Raw genomic sequence first — 26,016 nt, forward strand, 5'->3', positions numbered from 1 at the left:
ATATATATATATATCAGGGGCGTTTCCTCTGAGGAGGCAAGGGAGAATTGGATGAGAAAAAAATTTGTAGTACAAAAATAAAACAATGCAAATATTACAAAATATAAATCATTCGTTTTTCTAAAGAAACATTGTCAAACAGTGACACCAGTGGGTAAAGTTACAGAGGAAGCCCTGCCTCCCCTGAGCCCATTGAGTTTTAACAGACCCCCTAAAGTGTGCAGTGGGTTTAGTGGAGGGGGTAATTGAGGATGAATGGGGAAAAGACACGAGAGAGGAGGCAATGCCTCCATCACGATACGATTGGATATGCCTGGTTATGGTTGTCTGGGATTGGTTCATGCGATAAATTCTGCCTCTTGTGTTTGTGCGCGTTCGGTGTTCACAAATCAGTCTGAATGAACAATATAATGCCATTAACGGGACGACTAATTAAAAAAGTACGTAAACAACTGACACACTTAGATATAACCACTTTGTTACGTCAAAATAAGACTTAAAATGGCATGAAAACATGATCTGTGGGAGTTTTTAGTGATTAATCAGCTTTGTGAAATTTAAGGTAAATCTGTTATGGTTGTCTGGGATTGGTTCATGCGATAAATTCTGCCTCTTGTGTTTGTGCGCGTTCGGTGTTCACAAATCAGTCTGAATGAACAATATAATGCCATTAACGGGACGACTAATTAAAAAAGTACGTAAACAACTGACACACTTAGATATAACCACTTTGTTACGTCAAAATAAGACTTAAAATGGCATGAAAACATGATCTGTGGGAGTTTTTAGTGATTAATCAGCTTTGTGAAATTTAAGGTAAATCTCTGTGTCTGTGACCAATATTTACCGAGCTTTGATGACTGATGATCTGAAAAATTCAAAAATAGTTCAAAGTTAACTATTAAAAAAGAATAGCTCAACATAAGTTCACAAATAAAATATTTAGTTTAAATTGTTACTGCCTTGAGTTATCATTTTGGAATACATGTAAAATGCTTAAAAACACTAACTTGATGAGATTCATACTTGGCTTTAATAAATAGAATATTGATCACATTGTTGTAAAAAATTAAATAGAATTGAATTGTGTTCTCTCTCTCTCTTTCTAATATTGTTAGTAAAGTTTATTTAACCAAGAAACTGTGACTGGGGCATGAATTTACATTTGATTTAAAAAAAGAAAAAGAAAAAAAAACTTCTCATTTCAGAACACCACTGCACACCTCTGATCTATCATCTATCTTTAATATTGTAATTACACATTTTTATTAATTACAAGTTTATTATTAATATTTTGAATTAGATTTTATTTTTCATTTAAATTTTACTTAATTTTTAGTAATTCTGTTATGTGATTTTGTCATTTTTGTTAATTTAGCTTTATTAAATATTACTATTTACATTTTATTTATTTTAGTTTTAGCTTTTTTTATTTATTACCACTTTTTATTAATTCATTGTATTGCTTTTATTGCTTTGGCAAGGAAACATTTCCATATTTTTGTTCTGTTTATGTTTTTCATAGTTAATGATATATAATGCTCAAATAATCAGTTATTGGAAGACAGTGGGGAAAAAAGTATTATACCTCTGCAAACTGTGAGGCCATGTCATCACCGCCTACAGCGGCAGCACCAGCACCATCACGTCTCTGAAGAAAACTAATGAAGCATGTTTTACTCAATGTAAATGACAAACAAGTTGATTAAACAGAGATCTATGGAATTACAGTAAAGAAAAATATTACAATCTCGATCATTAGTTAATGACATAAAAGCAATTCTCACCTTGAGTTCTCTGACACCTCTTCAATGAAACCAGAGTCACATCTGGGACAAACATATTCCTGTTCAAACACATGTACATTATCAGGTACATCAGATGTAAAGAAAATGTTTATCTGTAATGTTTTATAGGTTACAAATACAGTGCAACCACTCAGCAGAATCAGTAACTGGGGCACACCTTCTACACGTCTGCTTCCAGAGGAGGCGGTGAATACATTGTCCCTCACGTACTGCAGAGCTGCCCCCGTGTTGAGGGGTCTCCCTCCTTTGTGGCTCAGACCCCTGACCGTGTCAAGAATGTCCTCTTTTCTTGAGTGTGCGTTAAGATAGAAATGGGCCTCTGTATCTCTGCTGTACTGGACCACGGACACACGGTCTCTGTTCTCAGACACATTCAATCTCTCCACCAGCCTTTCAACAAAGTCACGCATCGCAGTGAAAGAGCTCCTAGTGCCATCTGAACCATCCAGCAGGAACACTACATCCCTCTTTCGCTCAGCTACGGGTAATAAAATGGAACACACAGTCACGTGAGCACTCGGCATCTGATATTGTCTGTAGGTGTATGCGTGCTCTAGCTGGCAACAGCAAACGGGAAATGACTCTACCGCCCTTTAAGTTATTTTACAACCTATCCAATGGCCAAACGTTAGTCACGTCTGCTATAACAACACCTCATTTTGGTCAGACTAAAACTGCCCAAATTTAATGAATATGGAGCCGTGAAATAAGGTCTAAATATAAAGGTTATATTGGTCAAAAGACAAAAACTTTGCCTAAAGTAAACCAACGAGTGAATGAACAAACACTTTAAAATTTAACAGTGCCTAGGGTTGAAGCCCTTGGGTTTTTAGTCTAATTTCCCACGGCTCTGCTCACATGCACTGCTAACTTAAACTGTTCAGAGTCTACTGCATGCTTTGCAAAGAAGGGCTCAGTGTGCTGTTTTCTAGAGGCGTACAGGAATCTGTCTTACCCGGCACAGTAGTTGTCATCGGCTTGACTTGACCAAGCACGTTGTTGAGGGATGAGATAAACTGCTGTTGGACACTGGGAAGGTCAGAGAATTCATTGATGGACTGTGCATAGGTAGGATCATTGGCAATTCTCTGCACCTCTCTGCTGGAATTTCTGGTGCCGACGCCAAAAATCAAGATCCCACCCTGTTTCAAGGTGGAGGCAGGTGTATCTATGTTATCGATTGACTGTCCTCCACTGAGGAGGATGAGAATCTGAGGGACACGCTCTTGCTTTCTACTCCCCGCAGAGGCGGTGAAGACATTGTTCCTCACATACTGGAGAGCTGCCCCAGTGTTGAGGGGTCTCCCTCCTCCATGTCTCAGACCTCTGACAGAGTTCAAGATCTCCCCCTTTGTTGTGTATGTATTGAGATAGAAATTGACCTCTGCGTCTCTACTGTACTGCACCACGGAAACGCGGTCTCTGTTTGCATCTATGTTGAATTGCTCCACTAATCTTTGCACAAAGTCACGCATCACTGGGAAAGTATTTGTAGTGGCATCTGAAGTGTCCAACAGGAACACTACGTCCTTTCTGGGTATGGCGTCATCAGCTAGGAAAAGAAAACCATGTCATTAACAACAGGACATATCAAAACATCTTTAGAGCATCACGTTAGTTCACTACCTCTTTGACTACCTAAGCTGCGAGTAATCAAAAAAACACAGCTTGTCAGCTAGCTCTCGTTAAGTTCTTTCATGGACATACCGGTCAGAGTCGGGGAAGTTGGAGTGACGGGAATTGCAACATCCTGGAGAGAGGCCAGCAGCTGCTCTTGGATATTTGGGAGCTCACTGAAGTCGGACACGGACAGAGCATAACTGTGCGTGTATGAAATTCTCTGCAATTCTCCACTATCTGAGCCCCTCGATCCTATTCCCAAGATCAAGACACCAAGCTCTTTCAGAGAGGAGGCTGCTGCATTGACACTGTCAAATGACCTTCCCCCACTAAGCAGGATCAGTATCTGTGGCACCCCCTCCAGCCGCCTGCTGCCAGAGGAGGTAGTAAAGACATTGTCTCTGACGTACTGGAGAGCTGCTCCAGTGTTAAGGGGTCTGCCTCCTTTGTTTGTCAGGCCTCTGACATGGTCAATAACGTCTTCCTTTGTCGTGTAGCTGTTCAGATAGAAATGGACCTCAGCGTGTCTACTGTACTGTACCACAGAAACTCGGTCTCTGTTGGCTTCTATGTTGAATTGCTCCACTACTCTTTGCACAAAGTCACGCATAGCTGGGAAAGAATTCCTTGTGCCATCTGAACCGTCCAGAAGAAACACTATGTCCTTTCTGGGTGTGGTGTAAACAGCTAGGAAGTGGAAGAAACTGCATCATTAACGCCAAGAAATATCAAAACGTTCATTAACCTTCAGAATGTCATATCAGTTCACCACCTCATTAACAGTCTAAGTTCTGGCTAACATTCCCACTGCTCACAAAAAAAGGAAAAGAAAAAAGTAGGGGCATTAAGTAGAAAGACGAGACACAGCGTACTATAAAGTTCTTCCATGCACATACCGGTGACAGGTGGTGAAGTTGAAGTGATGGGAATTGGAACAGCCTGGACAGAGGCCAGCAGCTGCTCTTGGACTTTTGGAAGCTCACTGAAGTCGGACACGGTCAGAGCATAATTGGGGTCGTATGAAATTCTCTGCAATTCACTGCTATCAGAGCCCCTCGATCCTATTCCAAAGGTCAAAACGCCAAGCTCTTTCAGAGAGGAGGCTGCTGCATCAACACTGTCAGATGACCTTCCCCCGCTAAGCAATACCAGTATCTGCGGCACACCCTCCAGCCGCCTGCTGCCGGAGGAGGCTGTAAAGACATTGTCTCTGACGTACTGGAGACCTGCCCCCGTGTAGAGGGGTCTGCCTCCTTTGTGCCTCAGATCTCTGACACGTTCAAGAATGTCTTCCTTTTTCGTGTACGTGTTTAGATAGAAATGGACGTCTGTGTCTTTGTTGTACTGGACAACAGAAACACGAACTCTGTTCTCAGCTACGTCCAATCTCTCCACCATTCTTTGCACAAACTCTTTTATTGCTGGGAACCCATTCCTATTTCCATCTGATCCATCCATTAGGAAGACAACATCTCTTCTCTGTCTTTCACTCTCAGCTATGAAACAAATATTGAAGAGAGAAATCAGGAAGGACAGTACATAGTATTATCAATAGGAATGTTCCACTTTGAAATAAAAAATAATCATTTTAAATATGTATTTGTTACTTAATAGAAATGCAAAGGTTTAACTTCTATGTTGAAAATATATTATATTAGTAGGGCTGCCTTTGACTATAGATTTTTCTGATTGACTAATAGTCATTCATTTTATGCAATTAGTTAACTAATCACATGTTTATTTTAACAAACCATGTAATTCATAATAGTGAGCCTTTAATTGCCAATAGTATATCAGCACTCAAGTGCACACATAAACAACACAGAAGTAACGATTATGAATGCTTCAGGGGAAAAAACAGCAAGAAGACTACCTTTACATCATTATTAATTCATAAACTAGTGTTTTCTTTATTTTTGGCTGCAGTGACGAAGCCGAAGACACTGACTTATCATCTCCATAGTGGACATGCACGTTTCACACAGATTACATAATCTGAAAATATTTGTTTTCCATTTGAATTGGTTAATTTAAAAGTAGACATTTTGCTATCTATAGATATATTTCTTTGACACGCTCAAATTCACAGAGACCTAGATATAAGAGAAAGCGGTAGATAAAGCTGTTTCTACTGTTTGCTTTCATTATTTTACAAAAACACAACATTTTGTTGTTATTTTGAGTGCACACAAATGAAAGTGGTCCTTTTACAGATTTGAAAGATGTACTACTCTTATCTGTTTGACCAAAAATTATGGAGTATTCATTTAAATATTTGTAGTAATTTAAATGCAAATGATCGCACCGGTGTCCTGACATTTTATCCTACCCAACAGATTGTCCTACCAGGGTTTACTGCGCATGCGCACATCAATATTGCATCCTTTTTCTCATGCTGAACAACCATATTTAATGTATCTGCATTACTGTAAGGGTAGGTTTAGGGTTGTGGTAGGGGCAGATGGTAATAAACCATAATTTTACAGGTAGCATTTTTCGTTGTCGAATTGTACTACCCACTGTTTTAATGGGAGGTAGCAAAATCTGACAGGGTAGCACAAATCGCTACTATTCAGCTTCCACACTCCGCACAAACACTTGAATAGCATACATTTTTCTAGGTTAACGTTAAAGAAAGTGGCCATGTAATGATGTTACTACTTACATGTTTCAGATGATAAGCCAGATTTGAGGTTGATGGATGAAACAAACGTTTGCATCGACATAAACAAACGGCTAGACTGATCTGACTACATGACTTCGCCACTTTCTGTAGATTTGTTTTACCTGCGACTAATACAATTTTGATCAACTAAGTCTCTTCTCGTTGAGTAATGGTTAGTCGACTATTAGGGGGCAGCCCTACATACTGTAATAGTAAGATTTTTAACCTAATTATCATAATACATTTCTGAATATTAAGGAGGTATTTTAGTCACTACTGTGCAGAAGCATTATTACACTTACCTATGAATTCCTTTTTGTTGTAACTTGGAATGGCTTTCATTGCTTCTAATAACTGTGTCTGGATTTTTGGTAATTCACTGAAGTCAGCCAATGAAAGCATTTTATTTTCAGAAGAAACTGTATGTAATTCATAAGAGTCTGAGTACTTTCCTCCTATTCCATATATTAACACCCCACTTTCTTTTAAAGCAGAGGCTGCTTCAGAAATGCTGTCCCTTGATTTTCCACTAGTCAGCAGAATTAATATTTGAGGGATGCCTTCTTTGTGCCTGCTTCCCGAGGCACTTATAAAGATATTTTCCTTTACATACAGAAGGGCAGAGCCTGTATTTAAGGGCCTTCCACCTTTATGGCTAAGCACTTTTACTGCATTCAATACATCTTCCTTTCTTAAGAATGAATTCAAATAAAAATTTGCTACAGGCACATTGCTGTATTGAATTATTGAGATTCTATCATTATTAATGCCCACATTGAGATTTGTGATAATATTGTACAGAAAATCACGTATTTCTGGAAATCCTCTTCTTGTACTGTCCGAACCATCCACAAGAAAAGCAATATCCCTTTTAAATCCTGTGCCTAGAATTACAATAATTACATGATTAGAGATGCACCTTTATAGTCTTTTTCTAATTAGAATTAGTATGTTTAGTTTCATTTGTAATATACAATGGCAGGAGGCATATACATACAAATTTTAAAAATAAATAAATGAATACAGAATTTTATTTCCAACAATAAAATATTTTGTAACTTTGTATTTAATTCAACTTTCCATTAACAAAAAAATTAAATAAAAAATAAATTGAAATGATCAGCCTATACTGAAAGTCTCAACATGTAATCATAAAACTTCTATGAACATCTATAAATGTTTCTAAAGCTTTACAATGTATTATTTACCATCGATTTCTCTTTCTCCTTTTTGTCTTTCACCCATAAGTTTTGTCATGAGGCTTTGGCGTAAATTTTTTAAATCATGAAAATCAGAAACAGCAATGGCATAATCTGTCTTCGAAGAAATGGCTTCCATTTCAATAGGATCTGTCAGCCTTGAACCAATGGCAAAAATGGCTACTCCCATACTCTTTAGTGCGTTAGCTGGTCCATGAGGAGAATCTCTTGATCTGCCACCAGCCACAAGCACAAGATTTTGGCTAACACGGCCTATTTGCTGACTTCTAACACTTGGGGTAAAAATACTGTCTCTAACAAACTGCAAAGCCTGGCCAATATATTGCGGCCTTCCCCCTTTTGGTTTGAGGTTGCGTACAGCATCTGCCACCTCAGAAGTGGATGAGTATGTACTGAGATTAAAGCTTATTGCTGCAGTATTACTGAACTGCACAACAGCAATTTTATCTTTTTCTTTACCAACATCAAATGTCTCTGCCAAACTGGCCACAAATTCTCGTATAGCTGTGAATCTATCTCTAGCATCATCTGATCCATCAATAAGAAACACAATATTTCTTCCTGCGTCCAAAGTCTGGCCTACAATAAATAAAACAAAGAATATTTCCATAAAGGAAAGACAACAGTATTTAAACAACAATTCTATAGAAACACAGTAGATACAGTGGCTAATTTGTCTGCATCTGCAAGTCTCTTCTTCATGTAACATAACAGCATGTTCAACAAAGACATCATTTATCAAAGTTCTTACCCCCAGGAGTTGGAAATTGCTCAGGAATTTCATCACCACTTGTCAAAACAGAGGCAACTCTTTGGACAATGCTGTTGATGAAGGTGAAGTCAGGAACAGAGAAAGCATATGCTGGTGTTGTAGACATTGTCTGTAACTCAAGTGTATCAGAATTACTTGTGCCAATTGTAATGACTTTTATGTTGTTTTCTCTTAAACTTTGTGAAATGGTTCTGACATCATCACCAGATCTACCACCGCTAAATAAGTACAGAATCTGAGGTACACCCTCATGACGTCTGCTCCCAGAGGATTGTGTAAAAATATTTTCTTTAATAAACAGTAGAGCAGCTCCAGTATTCAGTGGCCTTCCACTTTTGTGCCTCATAGATCGTATGGAATTAAGTACCTCTTTTTTGGTTGAGTATGAGCTGAGATAAAAATTAGCTGTGGGATCCCGACTGTACTGAACAACCGCCACCCTATCAAGATCTTCCTCCACATTTAGACTCTCAACTATCCTCTGGATAAAATTGCGAATTCCCTCAAAACCAATTTTAGAATCATCAGATCCATCAATAAGAAATGCAACATCCCTTTTGACAAATTCTGTAATAAAAAAAATGAAATGAATAAATTAACTATAACAAAGTACTTTAACAGTATATTCTACAACACTAGATCATGTGTTTAGACTAATCTAAAGCAGTGTTAATGCTATTAAGTGCTAGAATACATAGGACACTGCTGCCAGTGGCTGGTGTGCACACATACATTATGAAATTAATTAATTTTCTCTTACCAGAGACCTGAGGTGTCATTGTTGGTAGTCGTTGGTAAGATAGCCTGTTTATTAATGCAAAAATATTCTCTTGAACATCAAGAATGCTCTCAAAATCAGAAATGAAAAAGTAGTTTGGCTGATGGGATATTGTTTGTAACTCAAGCGTATCAGCATTTGTGGTACCAATACTAAATGAAATGACACCAGTGTCTTTCAAAGCTTTGACTGAACCACGTATGTCATCGTTGGACCTTCCATTGTTCAATAGAATTAGAACCTGTGGCACACCCTCCAAAAGTCTACTCCCTGCAGCAGCAGTAAACAGGTTGTCCTTAACATATTGTAGGGCTGCCCCAGTGTGGCGCAGCTTTCCTCCTTTATGAATTAAATGTTTCACATTATTTATAACATCATCTGATGATGAATATGTATTCAAAAGGAAATCAAAGGCTGCATCATCACTGTACTGGACCACTGAAATACGATCTTTATTTGGTGCCACATTCAGTTTCTGAACCAGGGTCTGAACAAAGTTCTGCATTCCTGAGAAACTTTCCTTTGTTTCATCAGTACCATCGATTAAAAACACAACATCTCTCTTTCCAGCATCTGTTGCAATGAGCATAAATATATATAGTTATGCCACTAGCCCACAACACCATTAAATCAACCACATTTCAAAAAAATAAAAATCATCCTTACCTGATGTAGTTTGTGGAAGCCTCCTGGGCTGACGAGGAACTCTTTTTACATATGATACAAGTTTCTGTTCAATGGTTTGAAGGTCATCAAACTGAGGAACAGTAAGGGTATGACCAGGAGTATATGAAATTGCCTGGAGTTGAATAACATCTGCATTTTGATTGCCAATACTGAATGTTACAATTTGATCCTTTTTCAGAGCAGCAGCTGGAGCTCTAACATCATCCTGAGACCTTCCTCCAGTCACAAGCACAAGCACCTGAGGAGCCCCCTCTAGGATTCTGCTCCCAGAAGAGGCAATGAATATGTTCTTTTTGGTATAGTCAAGGGCTCTTCCCATGTTGAGGGGACTTCCTCCCTGGTGTTTCAGACTCTCAATTGAATTGAGAATGTCTTGATTTGTGGCATGTGTGTTGAGGTAAAAATGGACCTGTGGCTCTCTGCTGTATTGAACTACAGACACTCTGTCTCTGCTTGGCCCAATATTGAGTTTGTCCACCACTCTTTGAACAAACTGACACATTTGTTTAAATGCATCCCTGGTGTCATCAGACCCATCCAGAATAAAGACAATGTCTCTTTGAGCTGCATCCAATTCAACTGGGATGAAAATTAAATGGCTTTAGTAAAACAGACTCTTGTAAAATTGTAAGACAAAACATCATTAACATACTAAATACATAAAGCACATTATTGTATGTAGTGATTTTTCATAGTATTAACAATAAAATTCAAATCTGAATGAACAATTTACAGACACATTTACAATCCATATACATTTTGCTATGTTTGTGTGAATATGCTGACAATATCTGACAAAAGAAAAATGTATGACAGGATATCCCTAGTGTATTTTCAAGTTCAATTGAATAAGTAAGATCAATCAAGCAACCAGAATAGAAAAAGGGAAGACCAAGGAGTTGAAATACCAGCAATGATTGAGAAATCATTGGCTCAAATAAGAGCTTTAACCTGAAGGGGAATCTCCACAAGTAGTAAGACTCTTCCATGGTTAAGAGAACCAGTGGAAAACCATAGAAGTTCTCTGATGGACAAAGCAAAAGATGAACAGAACAGGTAAATATTTAGTGGTCAAGGCCATTAATTGCCATTCTTTAACATATGTTAAGAAAGCTGAATCAATCAATCAATAAATGGCCTCATAGTTAAAGCAAGCAGATTAGTGAAGAAAGCAGCTTTTCGTGAAGTTTCATGTCCAAACTCTCAAATGCCCAAAGTCAAAAGAAAAAGTGTGAATTTGAGGAAAATGCCAAGTGTTGCTATTCTTACCAATGATAGTAGGGGGTTCTATTCCCATTTTGGATTTGATAAAGGAGAGGATATCAGGCTGTATATTTAAAAGTTCACCAAAGGCTGGAAGATTAAAAAGAAATCTAGGTGAAAATGCTATGCTTTGGAGCTCTGCCTCTACAGCATTCTTTATTCCAATGGCAATGGACAGAACTCCAATATTTTTGAGATCTTCAGCTGGACCTGCCACATCATCAATGGACCCTCCACCAGTCATAACAATCAACAGCTGAGGTACTCCTAGCTGATGTCTACTTCCAGAAGCAGCAGTGAACACATTGTCCCTGACATACTGTAGTGCTGCCCCAGTATTTAGATTTCTTCCACCTTTTGCTGTAAGGCCATTAATGGAATAAATTACAGCTTTCTTACTACTATAAGTATTAAGTAGGAAATGAGTCAAAGCATCTTCGCTGTACTGTATTACAGCAACTCGAACAATGTCCTGGTCAATGTCAAGATCCTCTGCCATTCTCCGAATAAACTCACGGATGGCAAGAAGTCCATTTTTGGAGTCATCGGAGCCATCAAGGAGAAAAACTATATCCCGTTTGTTAATTCCTGTGTCAGGCAAGTTACCAAGAAAAGAAAAAGAGAAGGATATTGGAATACATCTGACTCATTCAATGTATAAATTGAATAGCAAAAGCTTTAAAAGTGTACAAGAGTGTTTCAAAATGCAAGTAAATCAAAGAATATCAGTGACATCGAACCCTCAAAATTAGTTTTGTGGGTCAGGATGTGAATAGCGTTGAATAAGAAAAGGTCTTGCAAGTGAAATATAGTTCAAAAACACTCCCATGAAACGAACATCTTTATGTGCAAAAGATGTCAACTAAAGACATGGAAGATATGAGAAAATGTTTAAAAAGAAAGGAATTTTCAGTTCCACCATAGAATTAAGAATATCAACATATATATGGCAATTTATAATACATTTAAGGCATTTAGCAGATGCTTTTACCCATAACTTGTTTTTGGAATTTCTACTGATTCTTTTGGGACATGCTTTAGTGTTAAAACTATTTGTGGCGCTATTAAAGGAAGGCCATTAAATCAATCAATATAATGTGTGAATGGCGACTGAAATTATAGTTTTCAGCTCATTTGAATCTGCATTTTTCACACCAATGTTCACAGTCACAATTTCAAGATCTTTCAGGGCCATGGCAGGCCCTATTATTTCATCACTAGATGGTCTGCTACTCAACAATATTAGTATTTCAGGAATTCCATAAAGTCATCTACTCCCAGATAAAGAATTGAAAACCTGGTGCCTCACAAACTGGAGGCCTGCACCAGTGTTAGCTGCTTGTTCACCTTTGTGTTTCAGGACCTTTATTGCATTTAGAACCTCCACCTTTGTTGAGTAAGTTTTAAAATAGAAGTCAACCAATGGATTGTCACTGTACTGAACCACAGATATTCTGTATTTGCTCTCCTCCACATTAAGTTTCTCAACAAGTCTTTGAACAAAATCACACACTGCACCAAATCCACTTTTAATACTGTCAGAATCATCCAAGAGGAACACAATGTATTTTGTTACATCTTCGGCATCAACTAAGACATAGTACACCAATGAGAAATATTTTGAAACACAGAATAGCAGGCCAATGTACCCAAAAATAAACGACTAAGACACGCTGCTGCTTTTGCAAGCATACAGAAGACCACAGAAACACAAAAAGCAAAAATGGTCTTACCTTCCTCTAGAAAGACCTTCAGTTCTTGATCTGGAAGGTTCACATAGTTCTTGAGCCTTTCCTGAACAGTGCTGAGCTGACTGAATTCCTTCACATTGAAAGCAAATGATGGATTGTGAGAGATGGCCTCAATCTGTTTAGGGTCTGCATTTTTCACTCCAACACCAAAAGGAACAACTCCCTCAGTCTTTAGGGCAACTGCAGGTTCTCTGACACTGTCTTTTGATCTCCCCCCAGTCAAAACTATCATAAATTGGGGAACATTTTGACCAGCTCGACCACCATTTGCTGGTGACAAGATAGTGTTTTTCATGAATGTCAAGGCAACTCCAGTGTTTAAACTTCTGCCACCTGCCAGAGTGAGTCCACTTACAACTCTCAGCACCTCATCTTTGGTTCGGTAAGTGTTCAGGTAGAAGTTAGGAGTTGGTCTCTCACTATGCTGGACCACAGAAACTCGAACTTTATCAAAGCCTATATCCAGAGGCTCAATGACTTTGGAAATGAAGTCACGGATATAGGGAAAGTCACTTCTCACATCATCAGAGCCATCAATCAAGAATGCAACATCCCTTTCTCCACCAGAGGGACTTGGTGTTACAAATTCTGTGAAAGATAAAAAAAAAAGAGAGAATATTAAATAAATACAATAAAATGCTTAAATATCTACAGTACAACATAAAAGTTAGATTGTACATTTCTGAATACAAAAGAAAATAAATGTAGGTGATTAACAGTCACGGATATAGGGAAAGTCACTTCTCACATCATCAGAGCCATCAATCAAGAATGCAACATCCCTTTCTCCACCAGAGGGACTTGGTGTTACAAATTCTGTGAAAGATAAAAAAAAAGAGAGAATATTAAATAAATACAATAAAATGCTTAAATATCTACAGTACAACATAAAAGTTAGATTGTACATTTCTGAATACAAAAGAAAATAAATGTAGGTGATTAAAAAAATAAAGTGGTGCAAAAATATTTTCCGTTGACTAATTTGATATGTACTTGGACTTTATAGTGATACTTATCACCTCAAAACAATTGTTTTTTAGTTACTGGTGCCCATTGGTAGAAACTGGCATATTTGTTACCTTTCATGAACCTATTTGGAAATAAAAGTCTGATAATTGAGGTGCTGTGTCATTTCAGTTATGTAGTATGTTTAATGCACCGTTAGATACATATATTAACTGAATAAAATATTATTCAACAAAACTTGTGAGTTTCTCAGATAACAGTTCTTTAGAAAGAGAGTTTGGAGGTTCCATTTGTGTCACACCCCACTTTAAACGTGGAATTTATATACGAAATTAAAATATCACTAATTGTGGTTTTTCTTCCTCATTTAGGGTGACCACTAGGTCAAGTATAATCTTTTTTTTCTAGGCCACTGATATAAGTAGAAGCTTCCTCTCGGATCACATTAATCTGTAAAAGCAGTTAATTTATTTACATGTTGTTAAGTTTAAAAAATAAAACAAAATATTTTATGGTCATGCATTTTATGATTATTATTTTATATACTTTTTTTTATGAAAAGGTGCTTTAGCTCACCTGTTACTGAAGTATCAGTCTCCCCAACAACAGTGACCAGTGGTGTCATAATTTCATCAACAACACTTGACAAGTCAGCAAAATTCCTTCTGTAGTATGCCAAATCTTCAACAAAAGCAACAGTTCTCAGGAAACGATCCTCCACTTGGCCAGCTCCAACAGCAAATGTCAAAACACCCGCTAAAGCTACACTGTCTGCAATCTTCTTGACCTCATCTTGAGATGGTCCTCCTGTTATTAAAACCAGTACCTGTTGGATCCCCTCTCTCCTACGAGACCCAGCGGAGGGCTGGAAGTGGTTGTCTAGGGCATACTGTAGGGCTGCACCAGTGTTCAATGCACGTCCTCCCATCAATTTCAGCCGAGCGATGGCAGAGAGCACATCCTGTTTGGTGTTGTGAGTGTTCAGATTAAACTCTGTACGCTGCCTTTCAGCAAACTGCATTAGTCCAATGCGCACTCGCTCAGGTCGAACGTCTAGTTTGTTCACCACTTCGGTAATGAAGTCCAGCACAGGTTGCCGGTTATTTCCAACATAGTTAGATCCATCCACCAAGAAGACAATGTCTCGGACAACTCTTTGGGTGTGGACCGTAGTAACATCCACAACTGTGCCTAGAAGATTTTAAATAACCTTTTTAGATATTTAAATACTTAGATGCTTTTAGATATCTAAGTACCGTTTAAATGAAGAAGAACCTCAATTTGTGCTATAAGACAGTATCAATGGGCAAAACTGCTTAAGAAAAGATACATGGTTTTGTAAAGTATTTGATCTAGGGGAGCGCAGGGCACAAACTAACGCGGGGTTAGTTGTAACACAGATTAAATATTTTCACACATGCTAGCATAACCACAATTTACGGTATTTACTAGTTGTCATATCAACACTATATAGAGAAAAAGTGCGCCAAAATTAAAACATCTTTTGAAGATATCGGTGAATATTTATTTTACCATAGCAAAAGTACATTTCTGGCTGAAGTAAATTTTTCATCTCACTTTTTAGTATTAGTTTAAAATGAGACAAATCTGCTACTATTATAATCTGCAATCTGTTATTTATCAGATTAGATCGTTTTTTAATGCTTCGCATAGCAGATGACACCAACTGGTTCTAAATTCCAGTTGCGCAGATGGGCAACATTGTAACTGCGTTACGGCGTGCCCCGCTATTATTAGAACTATGCTATTCTATGACAGTATAGCGATGTAATTTACACTATTTACTTTTGTGAATTTTAATGAGAAACCACAAGAAACAGGTGAATAAAGACTGACAGTCAATTAATGTTTAGAAATTATTATTTCAAGAAAGCATTTTGGCTCGTTTATGTGTCTCCTGTTCTGTGAGAGCTGTGTGTGAAGGAAGTGGAGTGTTGTGTTCATCTCTGTGTTTTTCTGAACGACTGAATGTGTTTCTTCATCTATTTGCCCACATTGTTTTGAGCTATAATGCATAGCTGCCTCTTCTGATCAGGGCCGTCCTGCATGGTTGCAATGTATTCATTGTCAAACTCCAGAATTAGAATATTTTTTATTCTTAAAAAACGCCATTATTCTATTTGAAAAAGTTAATCATTTTATTTTATTAACAAAATATTTTAGTTTGTCTTGTATAATTTTTTTTCATTAAATCAGATAACATTTTAAGCTGTCATGTGGACATGTTACAATGTGTCCCTCAGATGTTACAATGCACCCCACCTACAGGGCATGTTGGCACATTTCACTTCCATTTTTTTAGGGTAAATAAAGAAAAACATATACACTGTAATTATGAAACAAAGTGACATATTTGTGCAAGAAAAGTGTGAAATTAATGTGAATAATAATTATACTCTGAACCTCAGATGGATTTATACAAACTGAGAATGTCAAAAAGTGTTAGGTTGGACCCCATGCTCCGCCATATATATATATCGTATTAATTTAAATATGTATCTATGTAACTAATAATTATGAACAATACAATCTGCTTTTTTTATAAACAAAATGAGTATGTTTGTAGAATTCTAAAGAATACCTGTTTCAGTTGGATCCTCTGTTACAACAATACCAGACAATGTAGAGAGTGGGGAGATAATTTCTCTGGGGTTGCGCAGCAACACCCTGAAGTCCTTCAGCATGAAAACCACACTGCCATCAAAAGCTATTTGCCTGAGCTCAGCCTCATCAGCAGCCTTGGAGCCTGCAGCCAAAGTCAGAACACCCATTTGACGGAGGGCATCAGCTGGTTGTTGGACACTGTCTTTGGATTTTTTACTGGTTAGGAGCAACACAAGCTGTGGCACTTGATCTTGAATGCGGCTACCACTCTCAGCTGTGAGCATGTTGGTCCTCACAAAATCCAAGGCAGCACCTATGTTGACTTCAACCGAAGATCTGGGTTTTATTCTTGCGAGGGCAGAGCTTAGTGATTCCTTTGAACTGAATGAGTTGAGGTTGATCTCCATTCTTGGGGTGGTGGAAAACATGGCCACTCCGACCTGCACCTGATCAGGACCAATTGGCATGGTGTCAATAAACCTTTTGATGAATTCTCGCACTGCATTGATTAAGATGGTACCCATGCTACTGTCAACGAGGAAAATTATATCTCTCTTCCCAACAGCCAAAGCTAAAAGGGGGGGAAAAAAGAAGAATTCTGCTTAGTCTCTCTGCAAATTCTAACTAAAATCAGGTAACCTAAATTAGCTCTCATCATTTATTTAAAATTAATAATTAAGGTTTAGCTTGAAGGTTGTTTTACAAATACAATGTATTAACTATCACCATTCTTTTACTTGACATAAAGATGGCATAGATAAATCATATATGCAGTAAAAATTAATTAGCATTAAGTGATCATTCATTTCAAAATGGACATTTGCTGTGACCAAAATGTAATAATATCCTGAATAAACATACAAAATCTAAAAATACAAAAGTTATCTCTCTCCACTTGAAAGCTGTGCTACACTTGATTTAGTTTAAATATTGTGTTTTAGAGAGAACAATCAATGATGAGAACAGTGAACTACAACACTATTTGTATGGTTCGTTGGCAAACAGCATATGTTTTTTACAGCATTGGTTTTTAATCCTGGTCCTGGGGACCCACCGCTCTGCACATTTTGTATGTCTCTTATCTGACTCTGTGCAGTTCATGGAGCTCTAACCTGATGAGATGATGAACTGAATCAGGTGTGTTAAATAAGGGAGACACAAAATGTGCAGAGCAGTGGGTCCCCAAGACCAGGATTGAAACTACTAGCTTACAGCACTCAAAATATGGTGTATAAGTGTTGTCTCTAAAATACCAGACAAAGAATTACTGAAAATATATATAAAAAAGAAAACACCACTAAAACCTTTTTTAAACCAATTTTTTGTTTGTTTAAATGTCCACCTCCCTGATAATGTATTGTTATTATTTCCAACTCTTCAGTTTCGCTTTGGAATCCCCCTCATATGTTAATTACATACCTTCTGTGAAATCTGTTTGAATCACAATGGTGCGCTGGGCGACCCCATTAATGTATTGCAGTATCTGGTCACCCACGCGTGCCACTGTTCTGACATCAGGAGCAGACAGAACAAATCTTTTGTCTGTAGCAATAGCTTCCAGTTGGGCAGTAGCAGAATCACCCACAGCAATGCCAAAGGTGTACACACTGGCCTGCTTTAGGGCCCTCTCGGCCTGACTGACATCATCAGTGGACTCCCCAGTACTGATCACCACCAGCACCTGGGGTACCCCTTCCTCAGCCCTGCCTCCTGCATCTTGGCCCAATAGACTGTCTGCCACCTCCTCCACAGCGGCCCCCAGATTTGCCTCATAACTGCCAGGGTACTTAAGCTTCCGAATAGCACTGAGGACACTCTCTTTGTTGTCATAGCTATTGAGATAGAACTGAATGTCAGGGTCAGCACCATAAAGCACGAGGGCTACACGGATTGCATCCCTGCCCACGGCAAGCCCCTCAATCACTTGGACAGCCAAATCACTGATGAGGGGGAAGTTGGCAGCTCCAACGCTCTCTGATCCGTCAATTAAGAGTACAAGGTCGGCTGGCGCAGGGGCTTTGAAGGGAAGTGGAGAGAGGACAGAGAGACAAACAAACTATAATGCAAAACGTGTGGGTTAAAAAAAGGAAAGAGGGAGGGTGAAAGGGGAGGGGTGCAAGCATAAAACATAATCATGGATAATTACAATCCATCATAAAAACACAACACAAACACATTATACTGCATGTCTGCTGAACCAAGGAAGATGCTCCGCAACTTTCTAATTTTCATACTCTAAATAGTGTAGAATTAAGTTGTGGGGTTTTAATTTACAGTGTATTTAGAGTAATTGTGTGTACATTACAAAGATTCTGAACTGTTTATGTGTTTGGGCCCCTCTAAAGGCTGTCTAGGCAATTTAATCTTTTCATCTTCTTGTGTTCAGTCAGACCATGCAGACTCATGTTACAGTATTCAGTGATAACAGCACCAGTCATGACCCTTCTGTCTCATCTTTGGACCTTTATAAATATTTTTTATTGTCACTTCTTTCAACTGTACTAGCATTTTTCACATATTTGATTGTTAAAGACCCCATGAAATCGCTCAACAACCACTTCAACAATCATTTCTTGTGACAACAGCACTAAAACAAAATTTATGGCGAGGATATATTGAAAGGTTTGTCCCTTGTTTAAATGGTCAATAAGCTTTATGCCACAAACACGAGCCATGATTTACTCCTTGATAATCGACTGCAGGTGATATTAGGGGAGGGACATTAATGTTCTAGACAGCATCTGATGCAAACATGTCTGAAATATAGGAAGAGTCATCAATACTTTTAGCTTTATTTTCCAGAAGAGAGAGACTAAATGTAAAATGCATACAATGATCTGCTAAAAGTGGAGTTTGTCATCATTTTGGAGCACACAACAAAATACTACTGATAGCTAAAGGAAAACCTACATAGACACAAAAAAGGCACAAAACTTTTACCTTCAGTTTATGGGGTCTTTAATGTTTAAATTCAGTGAAATATGCCCTTTGTTTAGTAAACAATTCAAAGATGAGAACATATGGATTCATCACTGTCTTAATTGTGGAGAAACACTTTTTTTTACTTAAATGGTTACACAGTGAAGACAGTCAGCACACAAACACATAAGAATCAGACATTAAGCTCTCAAGACATAAGCTGTGCTGGGTGGTTAGCCATCATCAGCTGCTGATGATCTCTAAGACATAAATCAGTCATATGACATCTAAAGGATTTAGGCATCAATTTGTAAGTGAATCTAATTTTCATTTTTTATTTTCTTTAAGAATTTAGTAGAGGAATGGATGGATAAATAAGTGAACGGATAATGGCAGAGAGACAGAAAGACAGTGGGATGGATGTTGATGGTTTTGAAATTCTGTTACATTTAAAATCCATTATTTCATGTCTATTTGCGCAAATGCACTAAAAACAGCATGCAGAAAATGTGACTGTGACAAAACTAGTCATGTTAACAGTGGGGGAATTGTTAATTGGGTTATTTCTAGTTTAATTGTTCATGAATTACCCAGAGTCAATATTAACTGGCTGTGGCCATTCCCGACGCTGACAGTATCTCTTGAGACCTTTCAGGATTGGTGGTGTAAACTTAAAATTCAGTTATTCAGTTATTCAGTAATTCAGAAATGTTTTTGTTCATTAGGAGTTCTGAACAAACTACAGCATACTGCTCTGAATGGCCTCTAGGTATTTAAATCAGTTATTTCCTTTTACATAAACTGTAACTGTTTCTCTTCACTGTCTTAAATATGAGATTTCAAAGTTTTAACACAAGTGACCAGCACTGATGGGGGTCTTCTGAAAACGCTCCTATTGTTACTTGCTGTTGCATAAGTAGATGTAATTAAACTTCATATTAAACAATAGAGCTTTGCAAAGAACAAGATACCTCATTTTAAACTCTCCTCCCAGACAAGGGAAGATAGCACAGTAAAATGAATATGTTTTTACCCATAGTGTGACATTTACATCTCAAAGAAGGGTGAAGAGACAAAAAAAAAAAGATGGACCAAACTTACCATCCTGAGCTTCAAGTTTTTGGAATAGGCCAAAAACCATTACACCCCAGAGGGCATACAGTAACAACCGACTCTTCCCCATTGTCCACAAAAGCATAGGAATAGACAGCTGGAAAAAAGACAACAAAACTGCTTTTAAGGTTTTGGAAAAATGTACAGCATACTACAGTATATGGATACTCTCAAACAACATCCCTTTATTTCAGATAGAACTTTCTCAATTTCAATGGCACTAACACACATGACTGTTGTTCATCCACAGTTCTGACATAACTTTGCACAGTCTGATAATGTTTTGCTATCAAATTATAGGTGTCAAACAATCAATATTCTAAATATATTCCAATACTGGGTTGTTTGTGTTCTCATCTTATCTCATAAAATATAACATAAACATTCTCTGAAATACCTCAGGACTGTTTACGCTTATTTTTAGGAGGAGAGGAAAAGTTTTGGCAGCACAGTGAGATTTATGTGATCTGTTTCCACCCCATGAGCCAAATCCATACAGCTGTCAGATTTCAGGATTTTAAAAGGTTTTCTTCCCACATCAACTGTCCTCACTTGCCAGTAGAAACCACTAAGCACTACACAGTCCACACTCAGAAAAAAAGCATCAGAGTACTGGACACAAACAAAAATGCCATAACATGCAGACAGACAGATACCACAACACAGAATGTCCCCTCCCTGTTGAGCTCAGAATCACACTGAAAGGATCTATTGTAAAAACATTCAGAGTGGAAGCCTACAGGAAAATAACGTTTCCATCACATCAGTCTCAGAGTTGCTGGACGCATTGAGTCACGGTACAAATTCATTCGTTTTGGTAGTTGGTTACCATGTGACCACAAATGCAAATATGATTTTTTTTTAAACTTATATAAAAACATTTGTTTTTAAAGGCATTTTTGCATGTTTTGCACTTACAGTTATAACAAATTAAACATTGTATTTTTTTTTTTTTTTTTTTTTTTTATGTTAACAAAGTAAAGTGAACAAAGCCATGTTCTCAGTGAGGAACAGCCTAATCTGTCCTGAGGAAAAAGCATGTCTTGTTCCAATTCAAACATTCCTGACATATTCATTATACAAATAAATATGCCTTTAAATAATAGTTTCAATTATTTTATTTTTAAATAATTTTTCCACCTGCCATTTTAAAATTGTTGTAAGATATACTCTTTATATTTAACATGAAGTGTTAATATTCTAATATACTTGATCTTTTCAAGATATTCAACAAGAAAACATGTAGGAGGGACTTAGTTTTTTTTAGATTTGATTGGATAATAATAATAAGTAGTGCTATGAGAATGGAGCCAGTTTGTTTGAGAGTTGAAAACCAAAAGGAATTTGTGACATAATCCAATATAGATAGAGATAGAGATAGATATAGGTGTGTGTGTGTGTCTCAATTACATTAATTGTGCACAAGACCAGGAAATATAAAATGAACACACAAAAAAAAGAAAAAAGAAAATGATTAATGACATCTAGAATAGCTAGAATCCTAAAAGAAAGAAAGAAAGAAAGAAAGAAAGAAAGAAAGAAAGAAAGAAAGAAAGAGGTCCTTACACAAAATTACTTCATGAGTTGAAGTTGTTTCGGTTGGCATTTATTTCCTTTGGATGCAGAAAAATACTTAATAATTTTCAAACTTCAGCACACAACGGTATTTCATTTAAATTTATTACAAGTAAATTTATAGCTTATAATGTAACAATGCGTAGTCATAATGCGCACAATATGTGCCAACTAGTGGTGTGTCTGAGAAATAATAACTGCAAGCACAACCACATGAAAAACTGTGCATGTGAATTGAGAATTGTTGTGAATTACTGATATGCACATACTGCATATAGAAATAAAGAAACAAATAAATATAATTAATTATAACCAGGGCAAAACATAAAAATGGCCAGTGCAAACTAAAAAAAAATATTTCCCAAAGAACATTCAAATCATGGAAATCTCTTTTTAATTACATTAATAATTACATGATTTTCAGCATCATTTTGCTGCCTCATTCAGTAAAGTTGTAGAGAATAAACAACTGATTCAGTAATTTTTTTTAATGCCCAAGCAACAATAATGAGATGGAAAACATATGTGTGTACCAAAACCAAGCTCAGTCAAAAAAAATTGCACGGTGTCTCAACATTGTCCTCTAGTGGATTGAGTTGGGATAACTACTTTTCCCTGACAGTCTTTCTCAAAGCAGGCCCAGCAGAGGAAATCTAATACCCACACCCTCAGGAAAAATGTGCAAAAATGTTAACTTTAGATTGTCACTGCATGAGTAGTATCATCAAATGTACACTTTCAAACATTTTCTTCCCCTAAAGGGTGCATATCAGCACCCTATAGTTCTGTGCATGTTTGTGGTGACAATTATATATGTTTGCCTATATGTATGCAAGTCAATGGGAAAGTACTGCAATGGATTTAGGTTTTCTGGTGTTTTCAAAGGTCCACATCTGGTTCTGCTTCACTTAAGCTTAATGCCTCAGCTCTAACTCTCCCAGCATTCTTTGTCCATCTGGCACAGACAGTGGAAAAAAGTGTTTCACATCACCCTGTCTTTACAGTGCTGGGCAGAAGGTGCGATTTGAATAATGTCTATAGTGGTAGAAAAGTACAACAGAGCTTCCTGACTTGCTCTGCTTCTTGCCTCTGTTTAAACAAGCTCATAATCAGTATTATCCTCATCCTGGTATGTTATATTATCTTGATGAAAACAAAATCGGCATAACAACTAAAACAGACAGTTAAGATGAGAATTTTGCAATATATCCTTCTAGAAAAATGTGTATTTTACACTTTTACATAACATAATCATTAAGGTAAATGTAATCATATCACAAAAACGACTGTATACTGTAACAGTGGTCTCAAAAACTTTCCTGCTGAATTTTCCACCCTTACACACCCTTAGCACAGAGCCCCTCCTCATGTATTTTACTTATCAGAGCACTTTGCTCTGCCTCTTCTGCAATGTCTCTTCCTGTGGTGCAAGAAAAAATCCCTAAGCTTTGGAATTTAGTGTACCCATAGAATTCTTAACATTAAAACTATAATTAAGAAGTAAAACCGCCTCACATTGTGTGCATTGGAAAAGTCATGCAAACAAATTAAACTTTATAGGGTAAAAAGGGTGCATACACAGCATATTTTAGTAAAAATTGATTTTGGCACAGCTTTAGAATGCATGCATACAAATATACTAAAACCCACACCATCTTGTACAGGCTCACTCATGATCTTAAATGCTCCTTTTACAAAGACATATTTGCATGACTCATATATAACAAAGCAACTCACCTCTGGAATACAGAATTCAGAGTGCTGTATTCCGCAGTCTTTCTATGGAATTTCAAATAACTGCAAAAAGACAACTCTTAGGTCATTATCTTCCTGGTATTTCCCTTCTGTGAACTGTTCTGGATGGGACAGGCAGAAATGATGCTGATTAGCTCGTGTGCTGGAGCTCTACTGTGAGACTCTCGTCCGTTGAGCTGACTGTGTGCTCTCCAGAGGAGGAGTGCCACTTACTCCAGCCTGGGACAGAACACACAACTCAGAGAATCCTGGAGAAAAGCCACCCAATTTTTCTATGCCTCCTACTTTCTTCTGCATAGAGAAAGAAGGAAAAAGCACAAAGAGGGGAAAAAAGTGAGTGAGAGAGAGAGTCATAAATGAGAAACAGACCCAAGGCCATATTTGGTATGACTGTTCCTTATTGGGAAGGTGATGTAACAAACCAAACCAAAGATTTTTTTTTTCTCCTTACACTCCTCTAACTCAACTTGTATCCTTGGCTACCCACTGAAGGAAAAATCCCAAACACAATATATGAACTTTCTTGCAAGCCTCTTTAGTATATAAAAAAGTGTATAGTATAAATGTATATTAGTATTTGAAAAATCAGAAAACACATTCAGATAATAAGTAACATGTTTAAATATTACATGATACATGTGAAAACGTGATGGGTGGATCAAAAGTGAGGTGTCAGTCCTGAGAGATCAGACTTTTACTGTTGTGTTAAAACTGAAAAGTAACATTATGATATGCAACACCTGTTTCTGTTGCTGTATCTCATTGTTGAATTAACTAGCTCTGCTCTGAATAATGTCAGAATCCTAGAGAATAAACAGCTGATTCCCGTGATTCAATGCCACGATTACTTCACAGTAAGAGATGTGTTGACAAATTCTGCTCCACTGTGTGCAAGTATAATAGATCAATGTCAAATTAAAGAAACTACAAATGTAAATTATGGAGAAGTGATGTAGCCTAACGATTTTGAGAAGAACAAAAGTTTCCCCATTTGAATCAACTTGTTACACAAAGACAAAAGCAATTCACAGTAGCATGTGTTCCCACTGTGTAGTATTTAAAAAAGTATCTTGAGAAAAATACAGCTTATTGCCTTATAGGGCCTTATAATGCTTTCCTCTTTCCTCTGTTCACCAGGGTCAACTGTTATACTGAACTATAAACGCTTGCAGAAACAGAACAAAAATCCTGTTTGCTAATTTTGAGTAGGCCTACATGCCTGTTTTGACATGTTGTCCTTAGTCCAGAAAACAAAGAGCGGCATTTAAAAAAACAAATTAATAATTAAACAGTTCTGAAATGCACTGAAGCTCATAAAATAATTAAGAAAGAAAATATGTATATTATATATTTCACTAGATATGACCACACTCTTTTAATAAAACAATTGGGATTATAAGGCAGTCAGTAATAATAATCTGATGAAAAAAAGACTTTGCTTTAGGACCTTCATTGTAAACCCATATCTCGGAGGCTTCATCTTTTGTGCATGTGCATGCAAAGACTCAGTCAATTGAAAAGAAAGAGGGTTTTTTCCATTTATTTCTGAAAGCAGCAAAATGGCACTATTAAAAACATTATGGTTTGGGTTTTATTGTAGGTTTGGTGCACTGGACTGATCTAAATGTTGGAAATATCACTTGACTTACATGCTTGTATTGTAGCAATTTTATTAGTTGGTTCAAACCACCATTTACCTTTTAATGGAAAAGTTCTGACTTACTATGGTCAGCTAGAGCCAGTGAAAATAAAAAGTAAACAGGTACAATCATTGCCAAACATTTGCACACACCTAGCTTGTTTACCAAAGCAGTGTTGGCATGCCCCATTAGATTCACAACGTTCATCCAGTTAAGAACTGCTTCTACTTTTAGTGTGCTCTGAAATCAACTCTGTTCTTTGTCAAAAAAGTTATACATTCAGCAAGTTTTACTAACAAGACTTTGAGAGTCTAAATCCCTTTTTCTTTAACATGAGCTGTAGTTTTCTATAGTTTTACACAAGGCCAGGTGGGCACAGACCATCAATAAAGATGATTCACAGATTGCAGATTAGTTCCAGACACAGGCTGAGCCTGAGCAACACAAACCACAAACTCAGTAAGGAAGTTTAGTCTTAAAGGAACTGCAAGATTCTAATGCATCTAAAATTAACACAAAACCATTTTACGCATATAGCAGCACTTTTGCTGAACCAAAACATCTAAATGGTTTTCAACTGAGACGGAGGTTCAAAAAGGCACCAGCTGTCCTAAGAGGATGACCCTATAGGACTGTAAGCAAAGTGTTTACAGGACAGAATGCTCATGTAGATCGCAGCTTATCATCTGATTGTGCTGTTTTCCAAACTCTCTTTCTCTATAATTTCTGTGAGAAGACTCTAAATCAGATGAAATTGATTTTCAGAGATGGTTGGCAGCTGTGCACAGCATGTGCAAAACACATTTCTAAAGTCCCCCTTTCACCATAATCTGTTCCCTTTTCTCTCTCTGGCCACTTT

The 26,016-nt window shown here is 37.3% G+C and overlaps 1 protein-coding gene across 1 annotated transcript in view; it reads right to left on the minus strand.

The window, feature by feature from the left end:
• Positions 1 to 23,727, minus strand: part of LOC107567775 (collagen alpha-3(VI) chain-like) — a 59,146-nt gene extending 35,419 nt beyond the window's left edge. Inside the window, exons 1-13 of the mRNA XM_016253523.1 lie at positions 23,500 to 23,727; positions 20,176 to 20,284; positions 17,575 to 18,171; positions 16,133 to 16,726; positions 14,107 to 14,721; positions 13,292 to 13,380; positions 12,547 to 13,063; positions 9,530 to 10,129; positions 8,846 to 9,436; positions 8,065 to 8,652; positions 7,302 to 7,892; positions 6,396 to 6,977; positions 4,325 to 4,924 (exon numbers count right to left, since the gene is read on the minus strand). Coding sequence (XP_016109009.1) covers positions 4,325 to 4,924; positions 6,396 to 6,977; positions 7,302 to 7,892; positions 8,065 to 8,652; positions 8,846 to 9,436; positions 9,530 to 10,129; positions 12,547 to 13,063; positions 13,292 to 13,380; positions 14,107 to 14,721; positions 16,133 to 16,726; positions 17,575 to 18,171; positions 20,176 to 20,272 — 6,061 coding nt within the window. The 5' untranslated portion in view covers positions 20,273 to 20,284; positions 23,500 to 23,727. The remainder of the gene's footprint in view (positions 1 to 4,324; positions 4,925 to 6,395; positions 6,978 to 7,301; positions 7,893 to 8,064; positions 8,653 to 8,845; positions 9,437 to 9,529; positions 10,130 to 12,546; positions 13,064 to 13,291; positions 13,381 to 14,106; positions 14,722 to 16,132; positions 16,727 to 17,574; positions 18,172 to 20,175; positions 20,285 to 23,499) is intronic.
• Between the last annotated feature and the right edge of the window lie 2,289 nt (positions 23,728 to 26,016).

This window comes from Sinocyclocheilus grahami, unplaced genomic scaffold, assembly GCF_001515645.1.
Source record: "Sinocyclocheilus grahami isolate Dianchi unplaced genomic scaffold, SAMN03320097.WGS_v1.1 scaffold1187.1, whole genome shotgun sequence".
Classification (NCBI taxonomy): Eukaryota; Metazoa; Chordata; class Actinopteri; order Cypriniformes; family Cyprinidae; genus Sinocyclocheilus; species Sinocyclocheilus grahami.